Source organism: Cyprinodon tularosa, unplaced genomic scaffold, assembly GCF_016077235.1.
Source record: "Cyprinodon tularosa strain WSP-4 unplaced genomic scaffold, ASM1607723v1 ctg338, whole genome shotgun sequence".
Lineage (NCBI taxonomy): Eukaryota > Metazoa > Chordata > Actinopteri > Cyprinodontiformes > Cyprinodontidae > Cyprinodon > Cyprinodon tularosa.
This window is the reverse complement of record NW_024039050.1, coordinates 1,586,176-1,610,227: the sequence shown is the minus strand read 5'-3', so window position 1 is coordinate 1,610,227 and position 24,052 is coordinate 1,586,176. Positions and strand designations below refer to the sequence as shown.

At 37.5% G+C, this 24,052-nt stretch overlaps 1 protein-coding gene across 1 annotated transcript; it reads left to right on the top strand.

The window, feature by feature from the left end:
• Nucleotides 1-1,119: 1,119 nt before the first annotated feature.
• On the top strand, nt 1,120-23,501 carry taf1b (TATA box binding protein (Tbp)-associated factor, RNA polymerase I, B). The gene is made up of 15 exons (XM_038294312.1): nt 1,120-1,258; nt 3,550-3,648; nt 3,827-3,914; nt 4,021-4,118; nt 4,205-4,297; nt 5,944-6,055; nt 6,980-7,139; nt 7,477-7,576; nt 12,288-12,435; nt 12,517-12,691; nt 12,766-12,803; nt 19,595-19,682; nt 19,802-19,872; nt 22,229-22,457; nt 22,538-23,501. Exons 1-15 carry the CDS (start codon nt 1,241-1,243, stop codon nt 22,809-22,811), a joined length of 1,791 nt encoding a protein of 596 aa, XP_038150240.1. The 5' UTR covers nt 1,120-1,240; the 3' UTR covers nt 22,812-23,501.
• The last annotated feature ends 551 nt before the right edge of the window (nt 23,502-24,052 follow it).

The window sequence follows — 24,052 nt, the reverse complement described above, 5'->3', positions numbered from 1 at the left end:
TAATCATATTAAGTTACTTTATCACAATTGTTTCATGTTAGCAGGGTATGAATAAAACAATTGTCTTAAAGTAACTAAATATGATTAAGTAAATGCCAAAAGCAGTTGCATTATTTTTCAATGTACATGACCTGGTTGATATTAACAGTTCTCAATTAACCAATTTCCGTTTCCCTCCATTTATTAATTTTTTTTTTTTTTTTTTTTTTTTTTTTTTTTTTTGATAAAATGTTAAATAATTGAATACGTAATCTTTGCATCTGCATCTTTTGGGGTCACTTGCATTGGGCTGCAGTAGGTTCTAGATCCCTCACCAGAGGTGTCCAGGTCAATTAATTATATTCATCTAAAAATTTTAAATAAAAATCTAACACATTCAAATCGCAATGTTTAACTACTGGTGTTGAAAAAGCAGCAACAATCAGCTTCTATAAAATGCGCTTGCATAGTTTTCGATGCCTAAACGGTAATAAATTTTTCTCAATTAGTAGCATTTCGTGCTTCTGAAAGGCTTTTATTTTGTAAAGCCGGAAGTGTTCATTCTTGCTGAAGTGAACTTGACGTCCTGGTGAAAGGTTCCGCGTGAGTTCACTTGTGAAACATGAGCCCCCCGATGTGGCCGTGATTTAATTGAAAGAAAAATATAAATAAATTTATTAAACCTTCAATCCTGAAATAAAACATCAATAAACACAAAGTTGAAAGTGACTAATTTCGTGACGTTATGTAAGAGAATATAGCGGTAACATCTGGCGGCCCTATTTATAATCTCTGATCTCATCTAAATCCGCTTTAAGAGTGAGGGACTGTAAAACCTTATAAACCCCAGCAAAGGAAACATCATAGAAATAATCCAACAATAATAATCCGACAGTGGAAAAAATAATTAATCTAGTAGAAAAAATGTTTTTGAGAATTGTTTTATGAACACTATAACAACTTTACGCAATTTCCACGTCCGACACTTCGAGAAACTTTTTGAAAACACATTAATTTCTTTGGTTTAAAGATCCTAAAAAGTTCTTAAAAGCCACAAAGTTTATTGAACCGGTTCGATCTTGCAGTTCCTGTATTCGACTGTAGGTGGCAGTGGCACGTGGGCGGCGGTGTGGGTTTCAAGCTGCAGGAAACCAAAGAAGAAGAAATCCGAGCCGCTCCTGTGTTCCACATGATGCTGCGACTGCAGACGAAAAGCTGATAAAAAACACAAAACATAACCGCCTGGTTTTTAACTGCCGTCATGGATGAAGAGGATACAGTAAGTGGTGATATTATAAATAGCAATTCTGTCTAAATTTCCCAGAGAAAAGCTAGTGGTTCACCAGACTCCTTTGACAAAACCAGTATTTACAATATTTTCTTATTAACACACTGTGTAACGTCTTTTTAAACGAAAAGTAAGAAGAAAATCTGAATCGAAAGGAGCTTTTTAAACTATCGGCTGAAAAAGATTTCAATAAATAAGTTTTCGCTCACTGCAGAAACATTTTCAGATAAATGAATAAGGGGGCTTTACTATGGCTGCTTTTAGGTAGGGCTCATCAACATTGTGCTGCTTCAGATACAGAGGGTGGCCCAAAATCTATTTGAGATATGTTTGGAGTAAACATATGCAATTCTTTCCCCTTAGACCGTATTCAGCTATTTTAAACTTTGTTTTAGCAACTGTTTAAATGTGACGGAAAGGGATAGCGGTTAGTGTTAGCTAGTCAATTCGTGCCAAACTCCTTAGGCAAAACTATATTTTTAAAAACATTTAGGGATTTTAAAAAACTCAAACGTTTATAAAGACAATTAAATACTTAGCCTTGATTTTCAGCATCTTGTCCATCAATCGGTGACAGTAATTATGAAGTAATACTTTAGTTAAAAGCAAAAACATGAATGTTTATATCATTTCGTGGCCATTTAGTAGGTTTATGTATTCTGCATTTCCATGACAAACCATGGTTATCTATAGTCACTTTTTCTCGGTTAGTTTAGAATTATAATATATTTATACAAGATATTTGCTGTTTATCTTTGATATGATTATGGTAAAAGCATTGCCATGATTAGCTGGGGAAGATTCTCAGTCATCCAGGTCATAGTCCTTTCAAAAAGGTTAAAAAAAACAATCCACTGGACTTTGTTTCCGGGTTTGAAGACGTTTCTCTTCCCATCCAGGAAGCTCTTTCAATTCAAAATGTCAGAAATAGCGATGCGTTCAATTCTTTATAGAGTTGACCAAAAACAAAGCCTTATTTTGGCTTAGAAAACATGCAAATTGAACTGGAAGAACGGGTCCACCCCTTTGGAATGGGGGTCATTTGGCTGCTTTTGTTAACCTGCGATGCCCCATACCTGTCTATGTCTCTGAAAGGGGGTCATTAAAAGGAATTGTTGGCCTGGCTGAATAGGCGAGGTCTTCTGTTCCCCAGTAAGGTGGTTGGAGTTGCAATGATAGCGGGAAGGAATCAAATCAATTGCTGCATTGTAGGTTTTTGAAAGCTGAAATCTGAGTCCGCCCCCAATGTTTAAGGTCGCAGGGAAGCGGCCATTCCAACGGTTAAATTTCCGAATTTTCCCTATTGGTGCACGACTTTACACGAGTGAATAAAGTGAATGTGATTGGTCGATTATCAAGGGGGCGGGATTGTTGTGGCGGAAGGTTCGCAAGCAAGTTTGGTTGTGGCCGGTTTGTCTGAAGCATCTTGCTAACCAGTTAGCATCTTAGTGCTAGCAGGTTCCCAATGGGAAATTCCATTGGGACCAAGTAGCACTAAATTGGTGACTTAGAAACGACGCTGTCAAGGAACGCTATGGACAGAGGAAACATGCAAGAGGAGGAGAGTTTAGTGTCGGAGGTCGTGGATGAGTCTCCTCCGTCATCCATTTTTTCTTTAGAGGAGGAAAGCGGGGACGAAGATGTTGTGGAAGAGGACGCCAGGGCGGCAGAAGCTTGGTTTGGTGTAGAAGGCTTCCAGCCGTACATGTTTGAGCCCTTGCCTCGCAACGCTGCCAGTTCTGTTAGCTCTACGCCTGCTGAAGACACAGACGTCCATCCCCGTGAACACTGGGACGCAACTCAATGGGAAAGGAAAGGATTCTGATTTCAACCGTTGCGTATATTAGCTGCGACATATGAATCAAGATGCTATGACTGAAAAAAATTTAATTGACAGATGACCGTTGATATATGATTGGCCGAATTTAGGTGTTCAGGCTGATGTAGAACTAACTGGCCTGCAGAAGATAATGAAAGACAAACACAGATTTTCTTTTTAAATAGAAATTTTTCTAACTTTTGGGACAATATCATCTGATAAAGAGAACATTTATATACATGTTTAAGCCAGAATGATTTTACATTCAAATCAAATATGACTTCCCTACGACTTTAAATACTTTTATGTGAGTAAATGGCACTTGTGTTGTGTTATAACAGAGTTGCTTGTTGCTGCAGCTGGTTCCTAATGATATCCTGAGTGTCAGCATTTATCCGGTCAGACTGTAGCTGTTCTCATGTCCCTTCCCTCACCCGTCCCTCTGTGCTGTCTCTCTGATCAGGCCGAATACAGGGAGCCCTGCGCTCAGTGTGCTGCTGTGGACTGGGGCATCTCAGATGAGGGACGCTTCTACTGCAGATCCTGTCACAACGTTATCGAGGTAAAGGACAAAATAAATACAAGATACTTGCAAGGTCAAACCTTCCTCTTTACTCTCTACTGTTGAATTATTCTCAGTGTTGCAGCTTCTACACAATGCAGTACCTCATCCATCCTGTAGGTGTCACAGTTTTTCTTCCAAAGTGTCTCATCGTGTTGTTTTGTCTAAATTTCCACAGAGAACCAAAGAGGTTGTGGACACTTCCTTCGTTGGTGACTTTAACAGAATCTCCTGGATCTCCAGTAAATCCAGAGCTAAGAAGGCGGGTCAGTATTTCATCCGGACATCTTGGACTCTTTATCCTGTGGAGCCAAAACCTCTGAAGCTTATTTCTGTCTCAGTGAGATGTTTTGATAAGCTGTTGTCCCTCAGAGCGCTGCAGGGTGTTGATGGTGTGTGAAGTTTTCCAGTTGATCCTGAAGAAGCAGGCCGAGGCTCTGCTCAGACTGGGCGTCAGTCCGCACTTCAAGGTCCGCTCTCCTCGTTCCCGTCGATCCGACGTCGGCAGCCGACCGACGCTCGTCTGATCTTTCTCCCGTTTTTCCGCTTGTTTCAGGACGAAGTTCTGTGTCAGATGTGGAGGCTTTACCTGCAGAAGAGCCAGCAGGCGTACACAGACAACCCGGTTAACAGTTTCAGGTTCAGAAGGGTCAGTTTGCCTTTTATTAACTATTATTGTTATTTATAAGATGTTTTTATCCAGGGTTTCAAATAATTCTTCCATATTTAATTCTTTATTCAAATTCAACAATGCAAAAACGACCTCAAAATGAGTAAAAATGTCTTAAATTAAGAGTATTTAGCCTTAATTTGAGCAGGTAAATATGATGATTTGCCAATGGGATGAGTATTTTTACTCTTTAAATAAGGTACCTAGATAAAATGCACTTGAAATAGGACAATGCAATTGTTTTTTTCTTATTTTAAGTGTAAATTGTCTTGTTCTATTGGCAAAGTGTCTCACTTAAATACTTAATTCAAGAAAAAATGACTTATTTAGATTTAAAAAAGGCGCTTTAGTCTGCAGCAACATGGCAATTAATCCAGGAAAAATGATGCAGTATTTAAATAATCTCATTTTAACACTGTTGAAACTCAGATATAAAAAAACATAACAAAATATAATAGCAATATTATAAATAACATTTTTTTTCTTTAAATCATATTGTTTTTTTTTCTATATTTTAGATTACTCTGTTTTTCTAAAACTTCTAATTTGGGAGCAACACATTTATATTTAACACATTTTCTACGTTTTATGATTGTTGTGCATATATCCTAATAAAATCTCAAATATTTTCAATTATTTACCGCTTTAGTTCAGTAATTTTATAACTAAAAAATAAATAATGAGGTCGTTTTTGCAGTGTTGAATTTGAATTAAATATGGAAGAATTATGTGAAACCCTGGATAAAAACATCTTATAAATAGCAATAATATAGTTAAGAAGAAAAAAATCTGAAAACAGACTACTTAAAAGCTTTAAAATTAACTTCTTTATGGCATCAAAGGCGCCACAGCTTAACCTGACAACAGCCAGATGCATGTCTCGCTCCGCCTAGCTCCACTCACATACATCTGGGAACCCGCCATAGGAATTGCCTTTACTGAAGGCTGGGCCTTATCAAAACTCCTTGCATTTGATTGGATAAGCCACTTGTCTGTCATCTTTATTGACGTGCTATTTCAACCACTCACGACAAAGCTAACCCGTGACGCTGTGAGAGGAGGAGCCATTTGGTAGATCAAGCTCTTGCCAAATCCGGTCGGGAGAAGGGCGAAAACATCGTTTCCACCAACAAAAGCTTTCAAAGCCGTTCTCTGATGTTCTTTTAATGAAACAATATCAGATAGATTGGACAACACAGAAGAAAAAGCAGCATCAATGCTAACGCTTGCTTCCTCAATGCGAGCCGCCATTGTTGTTGGAATCTCACGGTCGCTTCTCCACTCCAGGACACACCCGCCCTGCGTCCTGATTGGACAGACCATAAATTCGGTTGGGGAAATCACTTTCAATGAGCGGGTTCCCAGATGTATGTGAGTGGAGCTAGGCGGAGCGAGACATGCATTTGGCTGTTGTCAGGTTAGCCACAGCTACCTCTAGTGGTGAAAACATGAACTAAAATTACTACCACTATCGTTACTATGTTTTTGGTTCCAACAGAAAGATAAGTCATATATAATTTATGATAAAGCTTTTTCTTCTAAAAATATGAATTAGTTTCTTGTTAGATTATTAAAGGAAATTTGAAATGGATTCATTAAAGCCAAATATTCCTTTTCCCCGTCAGGAAGGGCAGGACTCGGACTCGGACAGTGCTTCAGATTTCCCGCTGTCGGGGAGTTCCTTGGACAGCAGGTCCGGTCTGTCTGATTCAGCTGATTCAGCTGACTCTAATACAGGTACGGACCTCAGAACCAGGCGTCCAATTCATCAACCTGCTTCTCCTCTACTGCAGAGCTGTTGTAAATGATGAGGCTCAGAATGCAATTATGGCTTGTGAAAACTTTTTATGGCACTAGTGGCTCGGTTTTTGACAGTAGGCTGACAGGAAAGTGAGAAAGTACCGGGGTCGTGCACGCTAACCACTGCTCCAACTGCACGCCCAAACCCCTCAGCTTTTAAACCATAACGGTTTAAAAGCTATCTCTATAGTTATGCTGCTATAGGCTTAGACTGCTGGAGGACATAGGGACCCCTTTTTCATCATTCTGCTTCATTCTATCTCTATTCTCTACAGAATCTGTTAGTTCAATCTCTAACGTTCTGCTCTCTCTGCTTTTTCTCATAGTAGCTTCATCTGGTCTGTTCCTGTTTGGCTGTGACTCCATCCTGGAGAGAAATATCAGCTGTGCTGCTGCCATCAACACCTTTGTTTCTAGATGTTGGAGCTTGGCCTGTTTTCCAGTGTAGTCCTGTTTCTCTGACTGTGACTAACTGGATGTGCTCTCTTCATCCTCTGACATGGGAGCTGGCTCGGAGCTCGACTGCCTGGCTGTGTGTTTTCCCGCCTTTTACAGCTGCTTTTGGTATTTCCTTGAACCCCAGTCGGCCTCAGCAGATGGCCGCTCACACTGAGCCTGGTTCTGCTGAAGGTTTCTTCCTGTTCAAAGGGAGTTTTTCCTCTCCACTGTCGCTACAAGCATGCTTAGTGTGAGGGATTGCTGAAGAGTCAATGAGTCGATGCAATCAGCTGGTTTTCCTTAGATAGAAAACTTTGAATCAATTTAACTGGATGATCTGGTGAACTGGAAAGTTCTTTGAGATGACATGTTGTGAATTGGCGCTATAGAAATAAACTGAATTGAATGGAATTTAAATCTCAGAGAGTACCAGCACTTGGATGGGACCAGTGAGCAAAAGTCCGTCCTCGACCGCGTCATCGAACCCCATCCGCAGACTGCTGCACATGAGGAAGACTCTGGCTCTGATTCACCTGGCTCTGGTTTGGAGCCGCGAAGCTCTGACGCTCAGCGACCTGCTCAGGTGGGTTGAAGTTCTTTATTTACTGTATTTATACCTTGAAACTTTTTTAAGGTTCCTGCGTATCCTTAAAAAGCCTTAAAATGCATTGAATTCTTCAATATAAAAATAAGGCCTTAATTGGTATTAAAATGTCTTAAATCAGTCTTTCGTAAGTCTTAAAATTGTCATAAATAGGATTTTATTTTTGTAATTCACATAAAAAACCAGGCAGCTCAGTGGTGCAATAGGCAGCACCGCTGTGTCAAAGTTCCAGAAGCTACTAGAGGTTCATTAAAGGTTTTCCTTAAATATAGCTGCTCCTAACTCAGCGATTCACCCTGACCTGCGCCGCTTTCAGGCTGGTGAAAGACGGCCACGTCCCGTATGTGACCGCCTACGAGGAAATTCCCGACGAGATGAAGCTGTGTGGATCTGAGGCTCTTCTTTTCAATGTCGAGGTTGGTCGCTGGCGCTGCTGGGAACTACTTTCACTCTGCAAGACTCATGCTAACATTGGAAAGTCTGCATTTAATAAAAATGCTTTTTAGACTAAATTATAATTTACTAGAGCATAAGAACAGGGTTCCTGCGGGTCCTTAAAAAGTCTTAAAAGGCATTGAATTCTTCAAAATTAAACTAAGGCCTTAATTGGTATTAAAATGTCTTAAATCAGTCTTTCGTAGGTCTTAATTTTTAAAACATCATAAATAGGATTATTTTTATTACGATTTATTTTTGTAATCTAAATAAAACATTAAAATTTATCTTTTTTATTTATTTAAAAAAATAACGGCTCGCCATTATTGGTTCCGTCCCGATAGCGGAACCAATAAAGCGTTGTTGCTGCCGGGACATTTGGGAGATGCACCATAAACTTTTTGTCTGGAAAACATGAGCAAGTGTGAATGTAACCAAAATTGTCTCCAGCCAAGAGTTTTCTCCATGGATAAAACCAGGGAACATACATGAGGCTCAGTGGATTTAGTGCAAGAACTCATTCAAGCTCAGAACGATGGGAATTAAGGCAGTGGAGTCGCACATGCGAAGCACGAAACACAAAGCGTCAAAATGGAGTTAGAGAGAAAGAGCCGGTAGTTCCAGTTCCACCCTTGTCTCTGCAACGCCTCCACTTATCACCAAATCAAACATACTAAGAAAACCATACAAAGAAAAATAGCTGCTAAAAAGACTTAGCACTGGTTATGTTGTGGCTTTAAAACTGATTTGTTTTGTTCCCTGCTAAAACAAAGTTTGTGAATTCAGTTAAATATTTGTTCAAATAAATCTGTCATTTGTGTTTTTTTAGCTTTCTTCCTGTATGGGAAGCTTTCAACATTTGAAACATTAGTGCAGTGGTTTATGTTAAAATAAACCTTTGGGTTAAGTTGTCGCAAGCAGGTTTTTCTTGTGTTTCTTGTGAATTTGGTCTTAAATTTTTATTTCAAGTGGCATTAAAAAGTCTTGAATTGAACTTGCCGTATGCTGTAGGAACCCTGAAGGAAGTTTGGGGTGCTGACGGTAATGCTACGTTCACACTGCACGTGATTTCAGCAGCAAAAAAAAAGCATCTGCCCCTTCATTTATTTATGCTTTTACACATTAATGTCATTAAGAGCTTTTTTTGTTATTGAAAGGTTTAGCATATTAGGAGAACAAGAGGTCGCAGCACCATGGTTTGGAAACATCCACATTTAACTCTGGAAAATCTGAAACAGAACCAAAGTTATACAATTAAGAAATAAGTAATTTAATGGCATTAGAGGCGGCTTAAATCCCAGAACTGGGAATATATGTTTCCTACCAGCATCTGAAAAAAGTTTGATGCAGTATAGCCGCTAACTTCACAACAGACACGCATATTAAAACTACTTTTTACCCACTGATCACAGCAAATATAGCTGCCATTGTTCCAGGCAAAGAAATGATTGGGTAGCTCCGCCCAACGCGCATCAGACCCACGTTTCACTCGCTAATCAGTCTGGAGACTCTCCGTTAAAGAAAATTTGGAGCCGTTCACCAAACGAACGTCCAATCAGCGTTGGCTTTGAGGCGGGTTGAGGTGTGACCAACGAGAAGCGCGACAGTTCAGTCTAAAGAACATGGCGGCTTCAGCCGATGAAAGTAGCGTTAGCGTGGCTATCGAGCAACAGAGTATTTCTTCACTGAAAGAAGAGCAAAACACTGCTCTGGAGGCTTTTCTCAGAGGAAAAGATGTTTTTGCTCTCCTCCCGACTGGTTTCGGCAAGAGTTTGATCTATCAATTGGCTTGTGCCTGGCTTGTGGTTGTGTTTTCGTCGTCGCTCTGTTAGTACGTCATATGCTTCGTTGATCTGATTGGTTTATTTGGCCCGTCTATCACCAACATAGGCCAATCAGCTAACCAGTATTTTCGCTAGGGATGGGAATCGAAAACCGGTTCCTGTTCAGAACCGGTTCCGTATTTTCCGATTCCATGGCATCGTTTGGCAGCTCGCTGAACGATTCTTTTTTCGATTCCCGCAGCACCAGAGCCTAGAGCGCCGGCTCTGTGGAGCACGACTTACGTCACGTTTTTTACGTAAGTTACGTAAGTTACGCAAGTTACGCAAGTTGGAAGAACTATTCGAGGAGGAAGACAACGAGCTGCGGTCACTTTGTGAATCAAAGCCCCGTCTTTCCTTAGCCCAGAGGGTAGATCAGGAAATCCAGCTCTGTAAAACCTTGCCCTCCATCCCCTGCAGGGATAGCGCCACACTTGCTGGTGGAACAAGCAAGATACGCTGCCCTTGCTATCTGGACTAGCTGAAAAGTACCTCTGTGTGCAGGCTTCCTCCATCCCATCTGAGAGGGTTTTCTCACGGTTGGAGACACCTTAAGCCCTGAAAGATCCTGTATCCTTCCAGAAAAAGCAGATATGCTCATCTTTCTGCAAAATAACTGTTAATTTTCCCTACTACTGTTTTATAATTAGTATTTTTTGTTATTTAAAATAGGTTATTATCCCATCTAGGGCTGCAACAACGAATCGATAAAATCGATAAAAATCGACTTTTAAAAGCGTTGGCAACGAATTTCATCATCGATTAGTTGTGTCGCGCGATTATTGCGTCATCCGCCGCGCCGTCATCACTGCCTCTTGACAGAAAGAGGAAGAAAAAAAAATATGGCAGAGCGAGTCAGCGACGCAGGAGCAGTGTTGCCAACTCAGCGACTTTTCAGACCCCTCCAGCGACTATTTTTCAAAAAAGCGACTAGCGACAAATCTGGCGACTTTTTTCGGTTTCACTGGCGGCTTTTGGAGACTCTTACGTGAAAGCATGTATCGTTCCTACTCTGCCGTGGGGCGCATCCCCCCGCTCCCGCAGGAGTCCCTCTCAGCTGCAGTCAGAGCCTCAGCGTCCAGACTGCAAATGAAGCGCGCATGCACCGGGATTGACGGCGCAAATTGATCACAATAATTAAAATAGCCTGCGCTTTGTAAAGCGAAAAAAGTGATAACATGCAACTTTTTTCAAAAGAAATTAACATGGCACGGAACCACCATGTTTGTTTGGTTTTAAAGTGGGGAAACGTAACGTTAGTTTCTCAGGTAGCTCATCTGATGCTTTCCTTACTGTGTTAGTAGGTTACAGACAGTGATAAGGTTGGCTACTTATTTTACTTTTAATTTCATTTCAATTAGCTTAAGCAGCGTTTACATTTACTTTATAAATAAATTAACTTGCAAATTATGAGGGCAAGGCTTTTAAAGTTTAAATCTTCTGGCAAAGATAAAGTAAAGAAGATCCTGGAATTTATGGAAGTAAAGCAGAATAAAATCCAGCAAGATCAGTAATATGTCAATTAATTATATGCCACATTCCCATGTAAATTGGAGTCTTTGGAGGATGTGTTTTTTAGCACCCCTAGTTCTCTCATTTTTATTCCAAATACAATTTATAATTTGAATCACAGGGCTATTTTTATCTCTATGGTTCAGTATTTTCTCAAGTAGCAACTTTAACTGCTATACTTTCCTGTCTTAAAAGGCAGAACTCTTCTAGTCTAAAAAAAACTCATTTGTTGAAATGGGGGGACCTATTGTTTGAACCCCTTAGGGGCTTTTAAAAACAAAAATGTCTTTTTTTGCGCTTTATGAAACAAAGTACCCTATATTTTGTGGATGTACAGCTACATTTCTCATGTAAGTTTGCGTAGTTTTAACACAAACATTTATTTTTCATATTGCACCAGTACAGTTAATGAGCAACCTGTACTTGTGTGCTTGTTTGTTCTGTCTAAAATGTTTATTTTGGAATAAAGAGGTTGTTATAAAAAATATTTTTTGTCCGATTCATCGATTAATCGAAAAAATAATCGTCCGATTCATCGATTTTTAAAATAATCGTTAGTTGCAGCCCTAATCCCATCGTTTGTTATTAGACATTGTTGGTTATTAAGTTTGTTCTTGTATTTTTATTCATTTAAACACGGATGTTACTCCAGTTTTACATTTCCTGTGGACATCTTGATCTGGTTGATTTTGTAAGATTGTGCAATAGTTAAGTAAACAAAGTTGATGCTGATAATCAAACTGTTTGTTCTTTTTTCCCCAAATTGGAATCGAAAAAAGAATCGATAAAGAATCAAATCGTTGCATAGAATCGAAAAGGGAATCGGAATCGTGAAAATCTTTTCAATTCCCAACCCTAATTTTCGCCCCTTCCCAAAATTACTTCAACGGAAGGTTTCCAGATGGATATGAGGAGCAAATCCATCTGGCGGAGTCAGGTTACTCCAGGCGCGTCAGAACAAAACTTTTACAAGCATAAAAAATGAAGCAGCAGACGCGATTTTGCTGCTCCTGCTGCATGCGGTCTGAACGCAGCATAAGTGTCATCTGGTTTAATTCTGTAAAAACCCTTTTGGCTATCCAATTATAAATCGATTAATCAAAAAAATAATTGACAGATCAATCAGATTAGCAAAATAATCCTTAGTTGCAGCCCTAGTTCTAATTATTTAAAGATAAATGTTCTTCTTGTCTAAACTGTAAACAGATTCAATCTTAATATTTTGACAGCTGCAGTAGAGTCCGGTTAAGAACGATCCTTCTGAAAGTGGGAGACTAATTGGTACAAACTGCTTCAATTAAGGATTTATGGTATTTTGGCGTCTGAACGTTCTGCTTCTTTCCTCTGGTTCCTGTAGATAATCCCGTCTTACCGCTCCGTCCACAAAGAGGCCCAGAGCCTGATTCTCTTCCTGCAGCTTCCTGCTTTCCCTCCAATCGTCCCACAAACGCTGCTCCACCCAGCGCGGCTCTGCCTGCGTTACCTGATCGACGCCAACCTGCCCGGTAAAACCCTACCCCCGCCTGAAGGACCAATCGGTACCACCAGGACCTCTAACCTCCTTCCTCACGTTTTTTTGTCTTCAGACGAGCTGCACAAGTGGGTCTGCATCCTTATGGACCGCGCAAACATGCTCGATGAGAAATGCCACACGGTGCAAGTCTCGCAGCGTCTCGTCCTGCCGCAGTACGAGCTGCAGGCCGCCGCCCTCATCATCGTCACCATGAAGGTGTTCTTCGGCCTGGACGACCACACCGAGTGGTAATATGTCCGCTCTGGTCAGGAAGACCTCCTCCCCCCGCTGCACCTCTCTGACTGTCTCTTCTGTGTTTCAGGGATTTGTCTAATGAGGTTGGTTCCCATGGTGACTCAGGTTGGTCCTCATCTGATCTTTGATATTATTCAGTCGTTCTTTTCTTTTTTGTATGTCCTGTTTTTCTAATATAGCTCCAGGAATAGATCTTACTAAACTAGATGATAGACAGATAGATATACTTTCACAAGAAGGGATTATTAAAGTATTTCTGATTCCTGGTTGATGGGACAGGTGTTGTGAATGAAACGGTGCCCAGCTTAAAGAGCTCCTGTGTGTCGTTGAATGTGAGCATTGATGATTCATGTTAATGTGGATTTAAAGACATTTCAATTAGTGGAAACAAATTGCAGGGGGAAATATATACATATATATGTATTATGTGTATATATATATATATATAAAAAATTTTTTTTAAAAATTTTTTAAAAAATTTTTTTTTAAAATTTTAAAAATTTTAAATTTTTTTTTTTTAAAAAAACCAAAAAAGGTTTTTAAAAAAAAAAAAAAAATTTTTTTTTTTTATTTTTTTTTTAATTTTTTTTTTTTTGGTTTTTTAGAAAAAATTTTTTTTTTTAAAAAAAAATTTTTTTAAATTTTGTTTTTTTTTTTCCCCCCAAAAGGGGAAAATTTTTTTGGGGTTTTTTTTTTTAAAAAAAAAAAATTTAAAAAAAAATTTTTTTTTTAAAAAAAAAAAATTTTTTTTTTTTTTTTAAAAAAAAATTTTTAATTTTTTAAGGAAAAAGGGTTTTTAAAATTTTTAAAAATTTTTTTTTTTGGGTAAAAAAAAAAATTTTTTTTTAAAAAATTTTTTTTTGGGGAAAAAAATTTTTAAATTTTTTTTTTAAAAAAATTTTTTTTGGGGGGTTTTTAAAATTTTTTTTTTTAAATTTTTAAATTTTTTAATTTTTTTTTTGGGTTTTTTTTTTTATATTTTTTTTTTTTTTTTTTTTTTTTTTTTTTTTTGGGGTTTTTTTTTTAAAAATTTAAAAAAAGGAAAAAATTTTTTTTTAAAAAATTTTTTAAAATTTTTTTTTTTGGGTTTTTTTAAATTTTTTTTTTTAAAAAAAAATTTTGTTTTTTTTTTTTTTTTTATTTTTGGGGATTTAAAAATTTTTAATAGGAAAAAATTTAAAAAAAATTTTTTTTTTTTATTGTAAAAATTTATATTTTTTTTTAAATTTTTAATTATTATATTATTTAAAAATTTTTTTTTTTTTTAATTTAAAAAATTTTTAAAAAATTTTTTTATGTAAAAAATATGAATATTTTTTTAAATTTAATTTTAATATTATTATTTTTATATTTTTTTAAAAATTTTTTTTTTATTTTTTATATTTTAAAAATTTTTAATATATTATTTTATATATATTTTTAAATTATTTTAAAAAAAAAATTTTTTAAAAATTTTTTTCCTTTTTTCCCCCCAAAAAAAAAAAAATTTTTTTCCCCCCTTTTTTTAAAAAGCGTCCCCCCCCCAAAACCCCTTTTTTTGGGGGGCCCCTTTGGGGGTTTTTTTTTTTTTTCCCAAAATTTGTGAGGTCCCCTGATGTTTTGGGCGAAAGGCCCGGCCTCAGTTCTCCGCTCTAATTTTATCCCAAAGGTGTTCTATCGGGTTGAGGTTTAGGACTCTGTGCAGGCCCGTCAAGTTCATCCCCCACCAGACTTGTCATCCCCTGTCTTTATGGACCCCTTTCTTTGTGCACCCGGTGCACAGTCTTTTGGAAGAGGAAAAGGGGGCCCGCTCCCCAAAATGTTCCCCCAAAGTTGGGAGCATGGAATTGTCCCAAAAAAGTCTTTTGGATGGGGTGAAGCTTTTAGATTCCTTTTTTACCGGGGAAATAAGGGGCCAACCCCCTCCTAAAAAAAAACCCCCAAACCAAAAACCAAAACCCCCCCCCCCAAATTTAAAATTGGCCCCAATGCATTTGCAAAGTTCCCTCCCTGGGAACCCCCCCCCAAACCCCCGGGCCCCCTCCATCAGATTGCCCAAAGGGGAAGCGCATTCGTCATCCCAAAAACCCCGTCTCCACTGCTCTAAAAGTCCCCTTTGGGGGCGGGCTTTCAACCCCCCCGATCCTCGCTTTGCATTTCCCTTGGTGAAGGGATGGCTTGGGTTTCAGCTGCTCGAACCCCCGGGAAAACCCTTCCATGAAACTCTCTGCGCATGTTCCCTTTGCTAATCTGAAGGCCCCAAAGAAAATTTTGGGGGTTGTAGTGATTGATCTGCAGAAAGTTGGCGAAACCCCTTGCCTTTTGCGCCCTCGCATCCCCTGACCCCCTCCGTCAGTTTTTGGGCCCCACCCCTTCGTTTGGGTGAGTTTTTCTGTCGGCCCAAAAACTTCCATTTTCTTTTAATACAAACTGACAGTTTTACGTGGGAAAAATTTTTGGAGAGGAAATTTTACAAAGGGGGTTTTTTTTCCCCAGGGGGCATCCCATCACGTTTTCCCCGCTGGAATTCACTGAGTCCTGAGAGCGACCCATTCTTTCACAAATGTTTAAAAAAAAAAATCTGCATGCCTAGGGCCCTTTAATTTATACCAAACCCGTGGCCATGGAAGTGATTGGAAACCTGATTCCAATAATTTTGGGTGGGGGGGAGCAAAACTTTTTTTTTTAATAAAAGTGGGATTAAAATATAATGTTTTATATTTATTTTATTATATGTTAAAATTTATATTTTTTATATGTTTTTATAATATAGTATAATTTTATAAAAAAATTTTGGGTTTTAAATATATGATATTTTTTATTTTTTATAAGATATATTGCTTTATATATATTTTTAAAAATTATATTTTTATGTTATGATATTTTAAATTTTAAAAACATAATATATATATTTTATTTTTATATATATGGGTTTTTATAATATATATTTTTTATAAATATTTTAATTTTATAAATATATGTATTTGTATTTTATTATTTATGTTTTAAAAATTTTTTATATATATGTTTTTAATATATTTTTTATTTTTTTTTATATATATATATTTTATATTTTATTTTTATATTTATTTTATAATATAAATTTTATTTTATATATATGTTTTATATATATGTTTATAAAATTATTTATATTATATGTTATATATATGTTATATAAAGTTTTAATTTTAATTTATTTTATATATTAAAATAATAAAAAAAAAGTTCCCCAAAAAAATAAAAGGAATTAAAATTTATTATTTGTTATATTTTATTATAATAAAATTTTATTTATATTTTATTTTAAATTTTATAATTTTTTATATTTATTATATATAAGTTATATATTAATATATTTTTAAATGTTTTTTTATATTTTATTTTATTTTTTTTTATTATTTTAAATTTTATGGTTTTTATTTTATTTATATAATTTTTTATTATAATATATTATATCTGTTATATTTTTTATATATATATAGTTTTATTATATATATATATGTATGTATATATATATATGTATATGTGTATGTATGTATATATATGTATTGTGTATATATATATATATATGTGTATATATATATACAAGTCTAATCAATCAAAACTTTTACAGATTGAGAACGTATGCAACCAACATGCAGACGGAAAGGTAGAGGGGATAAACTGCAAAAAATGGAAATCTAAATAAGTCATTTTTTTCTTAAAATAGGTGCATTTTATCTTGAATTGAGGAGGTAAGAGAGAAAAATACTTCCAGGTGTTTCCTTGATGGAGCAGAAACCAAAAAACATAAACGCCTCTTGCTTCAAGAACAGAAGAAAACAATGAAAGAGTTGCAGATATCTTGGACTCTTCTCTCTGCAGGGCGACTCTGGGGCCACTGACGCCTGCTATTGAAGAAGCCTCCTAAACCCTTTATACACAAGCATGCTCATGCATATCTACCACAGGCGTTTGGTTCCAGGTGTCCATGGATACATGATGAGACTAAATACACTGCAAAAACCATCTAAAAATGAGAAAAATTGTCTTGAATTAAGTGTATTAACCATTAATTTGAGCAGGTAAATAAGATAATTTGCCAATGGAATGAGTATTTTTAGTCATAAAATAAGATAATTAGATAATATTAATTTGAAATAAGACAATGCAATTATGTTTTCTTATTTTAAATGTAAATAGTCTTGTTCCATTGGCAAAGAGTCTCATTAGATTATTTAGATTTCAATTTTTTGCAGTGTACTAAGCTGCAGCTACACTGCAAAAATTGGAAATCTAAATAAGTCATTTTTTCTTAAAATAAGCAAATTTTTTCTTGAATTGAGGAGTTAAGTGAGACACTGCCAATGGAACAAGACTATTTACGCTTAAAATAAGCAATTACATTGTCTTATTTCAAGTACATATCATCTGATAAAAAGTAAAAATGCTAATTCCATTGGTAGATCATCTTATTTAGCTGTTTAACTGACTTATTTCTAGATTGTTTTTGCAGTGTATATACAACTCTGAACAATATTTGCTTTATACACTGCTACAAACTAAATTTAAATAAGTTATTTTTTTTCCTGAATCGAGGAGTTAAGTGAGACTCTTTGCCAATGAAACAAGACAATTTACATTTAAAATAAGAAAAAGCAATTTTATTGTCTTATTACAAGTGCGTATTATCTAAGTAAGAATATCAAGTCTATTTGCAAATCATCTTACTTACCTCCTAAAATCTGAAGTTTTTACTTATTTCTAGATCGTTTTTGCAGTCTAAGAATTAAGGGGAGAGAGAGAGAAAGGGGAAAAGATAATAAATAATAATAAAAGATATATAAAGTAACCTCTACAGTAGTAGCCATTCAAAATGTCCCCACTTTCCTTGTCCGGTCCCCTATAATTCCTTTTTAAAGGTATACTATGCAACCGGGGTTGATTTTCCAGCGAGGCTCCCCCCAGAGGGCGAAATTAAAAGTGCACTGTCGTAAATATGCTCAGCTGTTCTCCTGGTTTCTCCGTCAAGCCAGGCGTGGTTGTTTTGAGCTTAGCAGACAGGCGAACGCAACGAATGACTAACACAGTGAAAGTATGAACATGCACACAGAGAGAGAGAAACCATTCCAATGTTACTTACAATCGCATCAGCAGAAACGCGAGGTCCGCGTCAGCCTTGCAGCCTTCTTTTTATTTTAGCTCTCGCCATTCAGAAAAAGCTTGCCCGATGTTCACCCGTGTACGACTCCTCTCTCTGTCTGGAGCCCTTTTCCTCTTTCTTGCCTGCTCCGACATGGGCTTTCGCTGTTTTCACGCTGGTTCCGCCATGATAACTGCACAAAGATCGCCACTGTGCTAGCAACGAGCATGCTTTTAACTGGGGGGTGTAGCAGTTCTCGCTGTAAAGCAAGACCGACTCTCGCGAGACTTCTGAGCCTGTGGGTGCGGGCCGAGGGCTCCTGCAATTGCAAGTGCAGTATTTCCCCCACAGACCACCAGGGTGGCCGAGAATACCTTTGTTCAACCTGAAATGACTCATTTAATCATCCAAAACGTTATGGAACACATTAATTAACTGAAAAATGTTGCATAGTGTGCCTTTAAATTTCAATCTTTGTACTAAAATATTCTTTCTGTCATGATTTGTGGACATTAGGATCTAAAGAGAAGCATCATCACCTGGTCAGACTCTGATTCAGTGAGAGGGTGGAGTCAGAGTAAAAAAACAATATGTTGGGTTGATGGAGGGGATTTTGCTGGTAGTTGCAGGGGAGTGAGCTGCCATTCGCCTGCGTTTGACTGGAAAGAGACATTTTGAATGGCTGCTGCTGTAGAGGCCTTCAGCACCTGCATAAACTGAGAGTGAAAGAAACCGGAAAACAAAACAAAGAAATCAGAAAAAATTGACCACAAGAAGAGTGAGGATCCCACAGACACCCAGTCAATATTAGCCCTAATTTGAGTATATTTTCAATATGATCTGCCAATAGAATTAGCATTTTTACTCTTAAAATAAGATAATCAGATGATATGCACTTGAAATAAGACAATGCAATTGTTTTATTTTTATTTTAAATGTAAATAGTCTTTTTCTATTGGCAAAGAGTCTCACTTGCCTCCTTAATGCAAGATAAAAACTAGCTTATTTTAAGAAAAAAGGACTTCTTTAGATTTACATTTTTTGCAGTTTAGCTGCAGCTTAGTATTTAGTCTCATCATGTATCCGTGCACTGGAAAAACGATCTGGAAATAACTAAAAATTTCTTAAATTAGGTGTATTTCCCTTAATTTGAGTAGGTAAATGGGGTAGTTTGCCAATGGAATGAGTATTTTTACTCATTGAAATAAGATAATTAGGTAATATGCACTTGAAATAAGACAATGAAATTGAGTTTTCTTATTTTAAGTGTAATTGTCTTGTTCCATTGGCAAAATTTCTTGTTTACCTCCTCAATCCAAGAACAAATGCACTTATTTTAAGAAAAAATTACTTATCTATAGTTTCATTTTTTTCAGTGTGGACACCTGGAACCAAACGCCTGTCGTAGATATCCATGAGTATGCTTGTGTATAAAGGGTTTACAAGGCTCTTCAGAGGGAGAATATGCTCACTAGCAGGCGTGAGTGGCCCCAGAGTCGCCCTGCAGAGAGAAGAGTCCAAGAAATCTGCACTCTGTTCTTGCACAACAGATGTTGGTGTTTTTTGTTCCTGCTCCATCAGGGAAACACTTGGAAGTATTTTTCCATGTCTGCTTACTGAATAGGTAGTTCAATTTCTGAAACATATCGGCATTCCTAAAAGGTTTTATTCTTCTAATTGTTCATCTGCTTATCTGGTTTTATACACATTTCTATCTTCAAACATGGTTTATGTTAAGTGTCTGCATACATATTCACTCTAATCAGCTTTATTCTGTTTGTTTCTTCGATCACAGGAAACCTGTTCAGCTTCAGGAAGTGGTACAAACTGGTTCAGGCCGCTTTGGTCCAGGCTCAGCAGAGGAGGAGCCAGGACATCGCCAGGTGAGACCTGCAAGTCTGGGTTCAGGGTTTCTGCTTCTCTGGAGGCTGCAGGCATCAGAAGGGTTCATATGATTCTAATTTCTTCAACAACCTTGTTAACGCCGATTATTTCTTTACAGGAAACAGTGGAAAGGAAAGAAACTGTTCTACATAAACAAGAAGGACAGAGTTTATGTCACAAAGAGGAGAAGTAAGAACCTTTTGGTTTTCTGTTTGGTCTTGTTCATAAGGAAAAAGAAATCAGAAAAGAAATTCAACCTCAGCCGACTGATATACAGTTTCATTTTCTTAAGTTTTACTTTGAGGTTTAGACGACATCTGCTTAACTTTCACCATCATGTGGCGTTTGGTTGTTTTCTGTTTAAGAAAAAAGAAAATCTGAGGAACATTAAAGTCACATGGTAGTCATATTTAAATGTCAAATCATTCTGGCTTAAACATGTATATAAATTTAATCAGATAATATTGTCCCAAAAGTTAGAAAATTTCTATTAAAAAAAAAAGAAAATCCTGCCTTAAAATGTGTTTTTCTTAGTTCTACGTCAGCCTGAATACCTAAATTCAGCCAATCATATATCAACGATCGTCTGTCAATCAAATGTTTTCGGTCATAGCATCTTGATTCATATGTCGCAGCTAATATACGCAACGGTTGAAACCAGAATCCTTTCCTTTCCAATTGAGTTGCGTCCCAGTGTTCACAGGGATGGACGTCTGTGTCTTCGGCAGGCGTAGAGCTAACAGAACTGGCAGCGTTGCGAGGCAAGGGCTCAAACATGTACGGCTGGAAGCCTTCTACACCAAACCAAGCTTCTGCGGCCCTGGCGTCCTCTTCCACAACATCTTCGTCCCCGCTTTCCTCCTCTAAATAAAAAATGGATGACTGAGGAGACTCATCCACGACCTCCGACACTAAACTCTCCTCCTCTTGCATGTTTCCGCTGTCCATAGCGTTCCTTGACAGCGTCGTTTCTAAGTCACCAATTTAGTGCTACTTGGTCCCAATGGAATTTCCCATTGGGAACCTGCTAGCACTAAGATGCTAACTGGTTAGCAAGATGCTTCAGAGAAACTGGTTACAATCAAACTTGCTTGCGAACCTTCCGCCACAACAATCCCGCCCCCTTGATAATCGACCAATCACATTCACTTTATTCACTCGTGTAAAGTCGGGCACCACTCGAGAGAATTCGGAAATGCAACAGTTGGAACAGCCGCTTCCCATTCCTTTTTTTTCAATCGTTGCACGCAGCTACAGCTCACATTGTATGACAACACTGCAGATTTTAAATGTTCACAGCTCACTATGTTTGTTCTTAGGGCTGGGCAAAAAAAAGCTTATCGATTAAAAAAAAAATGCATATTGATCGATATTGATAATTATTGAAAAGTTTGAAACCATATTTTATGTGCAGCTCTGCCTGGACTTTTTATAATATTGCTAAATGATTTAATTTTAATAAAAATCACAAACACAGAATTTATTTAAATTAAATCTTTATTTAACCAACTTTTTTAACCATAACAAAATTGTTTTAAAGAAAAATAACTTAAAAGACCTGGGTTATGTTATTAAATACTGACAAAGAATAAACTAAAGGGACCAGAAAAGTGACCAAAATAAATATAACAAATAAATAAATGGACTGCCAGACTGCCGAACTACAAAAACCCTTCTTTGAAACAATTTCCTCCGCCTCTCCTTGCTGCGACATCTTCATGTGCTCTCTGTTGTGGTTTGAGAGGGCGGCGCTTTGTGACGGCGTGCCTGGGTCCACGATTGTGATTGGTTAGGGGGAAGCAGTGACTAGCATAAACCTACATGCTAGGCTACAATGAGAAGGAAGGAAAACTGCGTTTCTTTTTTATCGAACTTTTATCGACCCGCTTTATTTCTATTGCGCCACACGTCTATCGATCGATATATATCATTGAATTATCGCACAGCCCTATTTGTTCTCACACTGTGTGATTCTACTCTCTGATGCGATCTACCTGCTCACACTGTACGTCTAAAAACCAGGTGGGACTCAGCTCTGCAGTGAGATGGAGCTACTCGGACTCGTCTATCCGTAAACCAGTAGAAGAGGAATCTGAAGCTCACTAGAGTGAAATGCGCTGCCTTGGCAAGATCGTATCAGAGCGTCGAGTCACATACATCGTGAGCTGTGAACTTTTAAACTCAGCAGTTTCTTCGTACAGTGTGAGCTGTAGCTGCGTGAAAACATCGCACTGTGTATGCCCGGCTTAAGAGGAAGAAGAATCTTTGTTTGCCCGCTTAGAAATTTGCCGACGACCACCTTATGACGGTTGACTGAATTCCAAATATGTTTGATTTTCTCCCAACCTTACGATTCCTGATCGGGAGGTGGTTGTTAGAGGCTGATCGCCCATCGTTACCCGCGTGTACACGACACAACGCAGCTGAAAGTCGGCCCAATTGAAAAATTCTCACACGACTGGAAAGTCGGTCCAAAAAAGGGCAAACAATCGTAGAGCGTACGCCCAGCTTCAAATAACCAACAGTCACTCTGTGTTTCCTGCAGGAATCTCAGAAAACATCCAGATGTGTTTGAAGAAGCTGGCTTCAGGTCCGCCGGCCGTCCAGGACTCGGGGCCCTCCAGCTTCCAGTTCTGCTGGGGCGACGAGGACGGATCCGACGGACCCAGTCTGCACCGCATGAAGCTCGACGGCGTCGTCTCTCATCAGAAAGGCTCCACGGCTCCATGCAACCAAAAATACTGGCATCTCCCCCTCCACCCCTGCCATCCCTGGTGAGTTCTAAGGCCTCGGCCACCGGATAACCGATGAGGGGATGTCATAGTAATCCCAGACGGGCCGTTCTTCTCTGCAGGGCGTGCAGCAGTCATTACACCAAGCTGGATCCCATGCTGCCGCGCTCCTTCGTTTGGCTGCTGGAGCTCTTCTCCTTCATGCTGGACGTGGAGTCCTGGTGTCTGCTCCACGCCGTGCTGCGAGTGGAAAGACGGGTTTTTGGCATAAAAACGGCGCAGGAGATCAGGGGAGCGACCAGGACCAAGACGGGGAACCGGACCAGGGTCAGGACACGGACTGAGAGACGAACCAGGTCTCAGGGTGGTGATCCAGGAAGGAAAAGCAAGAGCTGAACTAAAGGGGCAAATAGAATAAATTATCTATTTTTCTGTTAAACCCAAAGATGAACAGTAAAGAAAAAAAAAACACAATTTATGTTGAGAAATGTCAACAATCTCTTTTTCCTCTCATCAAACTGCATATTTTACAGAAAAGACATCAGAGGAGTGTTACTAAATTATTATTAGGTTTATTTAAGGTTTACTGTCAGTAGTGATGAATAACCAGCAACATCTGTAGCTTTTTTTTTTTGTTATGTCCATCTGCTTTGTCTGGAAACAAAGAAACAGCAGGAAGCTGCAGTGGCAGGGGAGTGCCCAGCAGGGGGAGACAAACTGCAGCAGAAAGCAGCGTTTTTATTTGCTAAAGATTCACACAGAATCAGAAGCGCTGCAGAGCTGAAACCCTCTGAAATGTTTTCCTTCCACTGAACACAGATGAATCCCAGAAAAATGTCAAATCTGTTGTCAAGCTGCAGATTCACTGGGACGCTTCCAACGTGTTCTCCTGCTGCTGTTGCCATGGAGATATTACAACAAGCAGCGATTGGCCAATGGTATGGCGCTGTGTTCGCTTACTGTAGGTTATGATGAGGTTCTCTGCAGATCTTTGGTTGGATTCAAAGCTCCCTTTGTTCAACATTTCATGGTTCAGATGTAAAAGATTCATTTATTAAAGGATCTGTAGTTTTTCAGACTCTGAGATTCTTTAGTGCCTTCTTTTGACTTCAGTGTTTTGTTTTGTATTTTATTTAATCTGAAACATTTTAGGGGGTAAATATTGCTGTAGTATTGTCATTTGGCTCTAAGAATATTTGATGAAAAAGTCTCTAAAATTAGCAGATAAACTAATTATTTCAGTCTTAAATACTACAGAACATTTATACATACTTATTTTATATGCATATATATTTTTTATGTGTGTATGTATGTATATATATATATATACATATACATACACATATATACACACATATATATATATATTTTTTATTTTTTTTACATATATTTAATTTATATATATATATATATATATACATATATACAACTTTATTTTCAACTAGTTATATATATATTTTTTTTATGTGTGTGTGTATATATATATGTGTATATATATATGTGTATATATATATGTGTATATATATATGTGTATATGTGTATATATATATGTGTATATGTATATATAAATATGTGTGTATATATATATATGTGTGTGTATATATATATGTGTGTATATATATATGTGTGTATATATA

Bases quoted from the DNA above. Each gene is read 5' to 3' on its own strand.
- taf1b (XM_038294312.1), top strand. The intron at 4,298-5,943 runs GTCAGTTTGCCT...TTTCCCCGTCAG, and splicing joins ACAGTTTCAGGTTCAGAAGG to GAAGGGCAGGACTCGGACTC. The intron at 12,804-19,594 runs GTTGGTCCTCAT...CTTCGATCACAG, and splicing joins TGGTTCCCATGGTGACTCAG to GAAACCTGTTCAGCTTCAGG.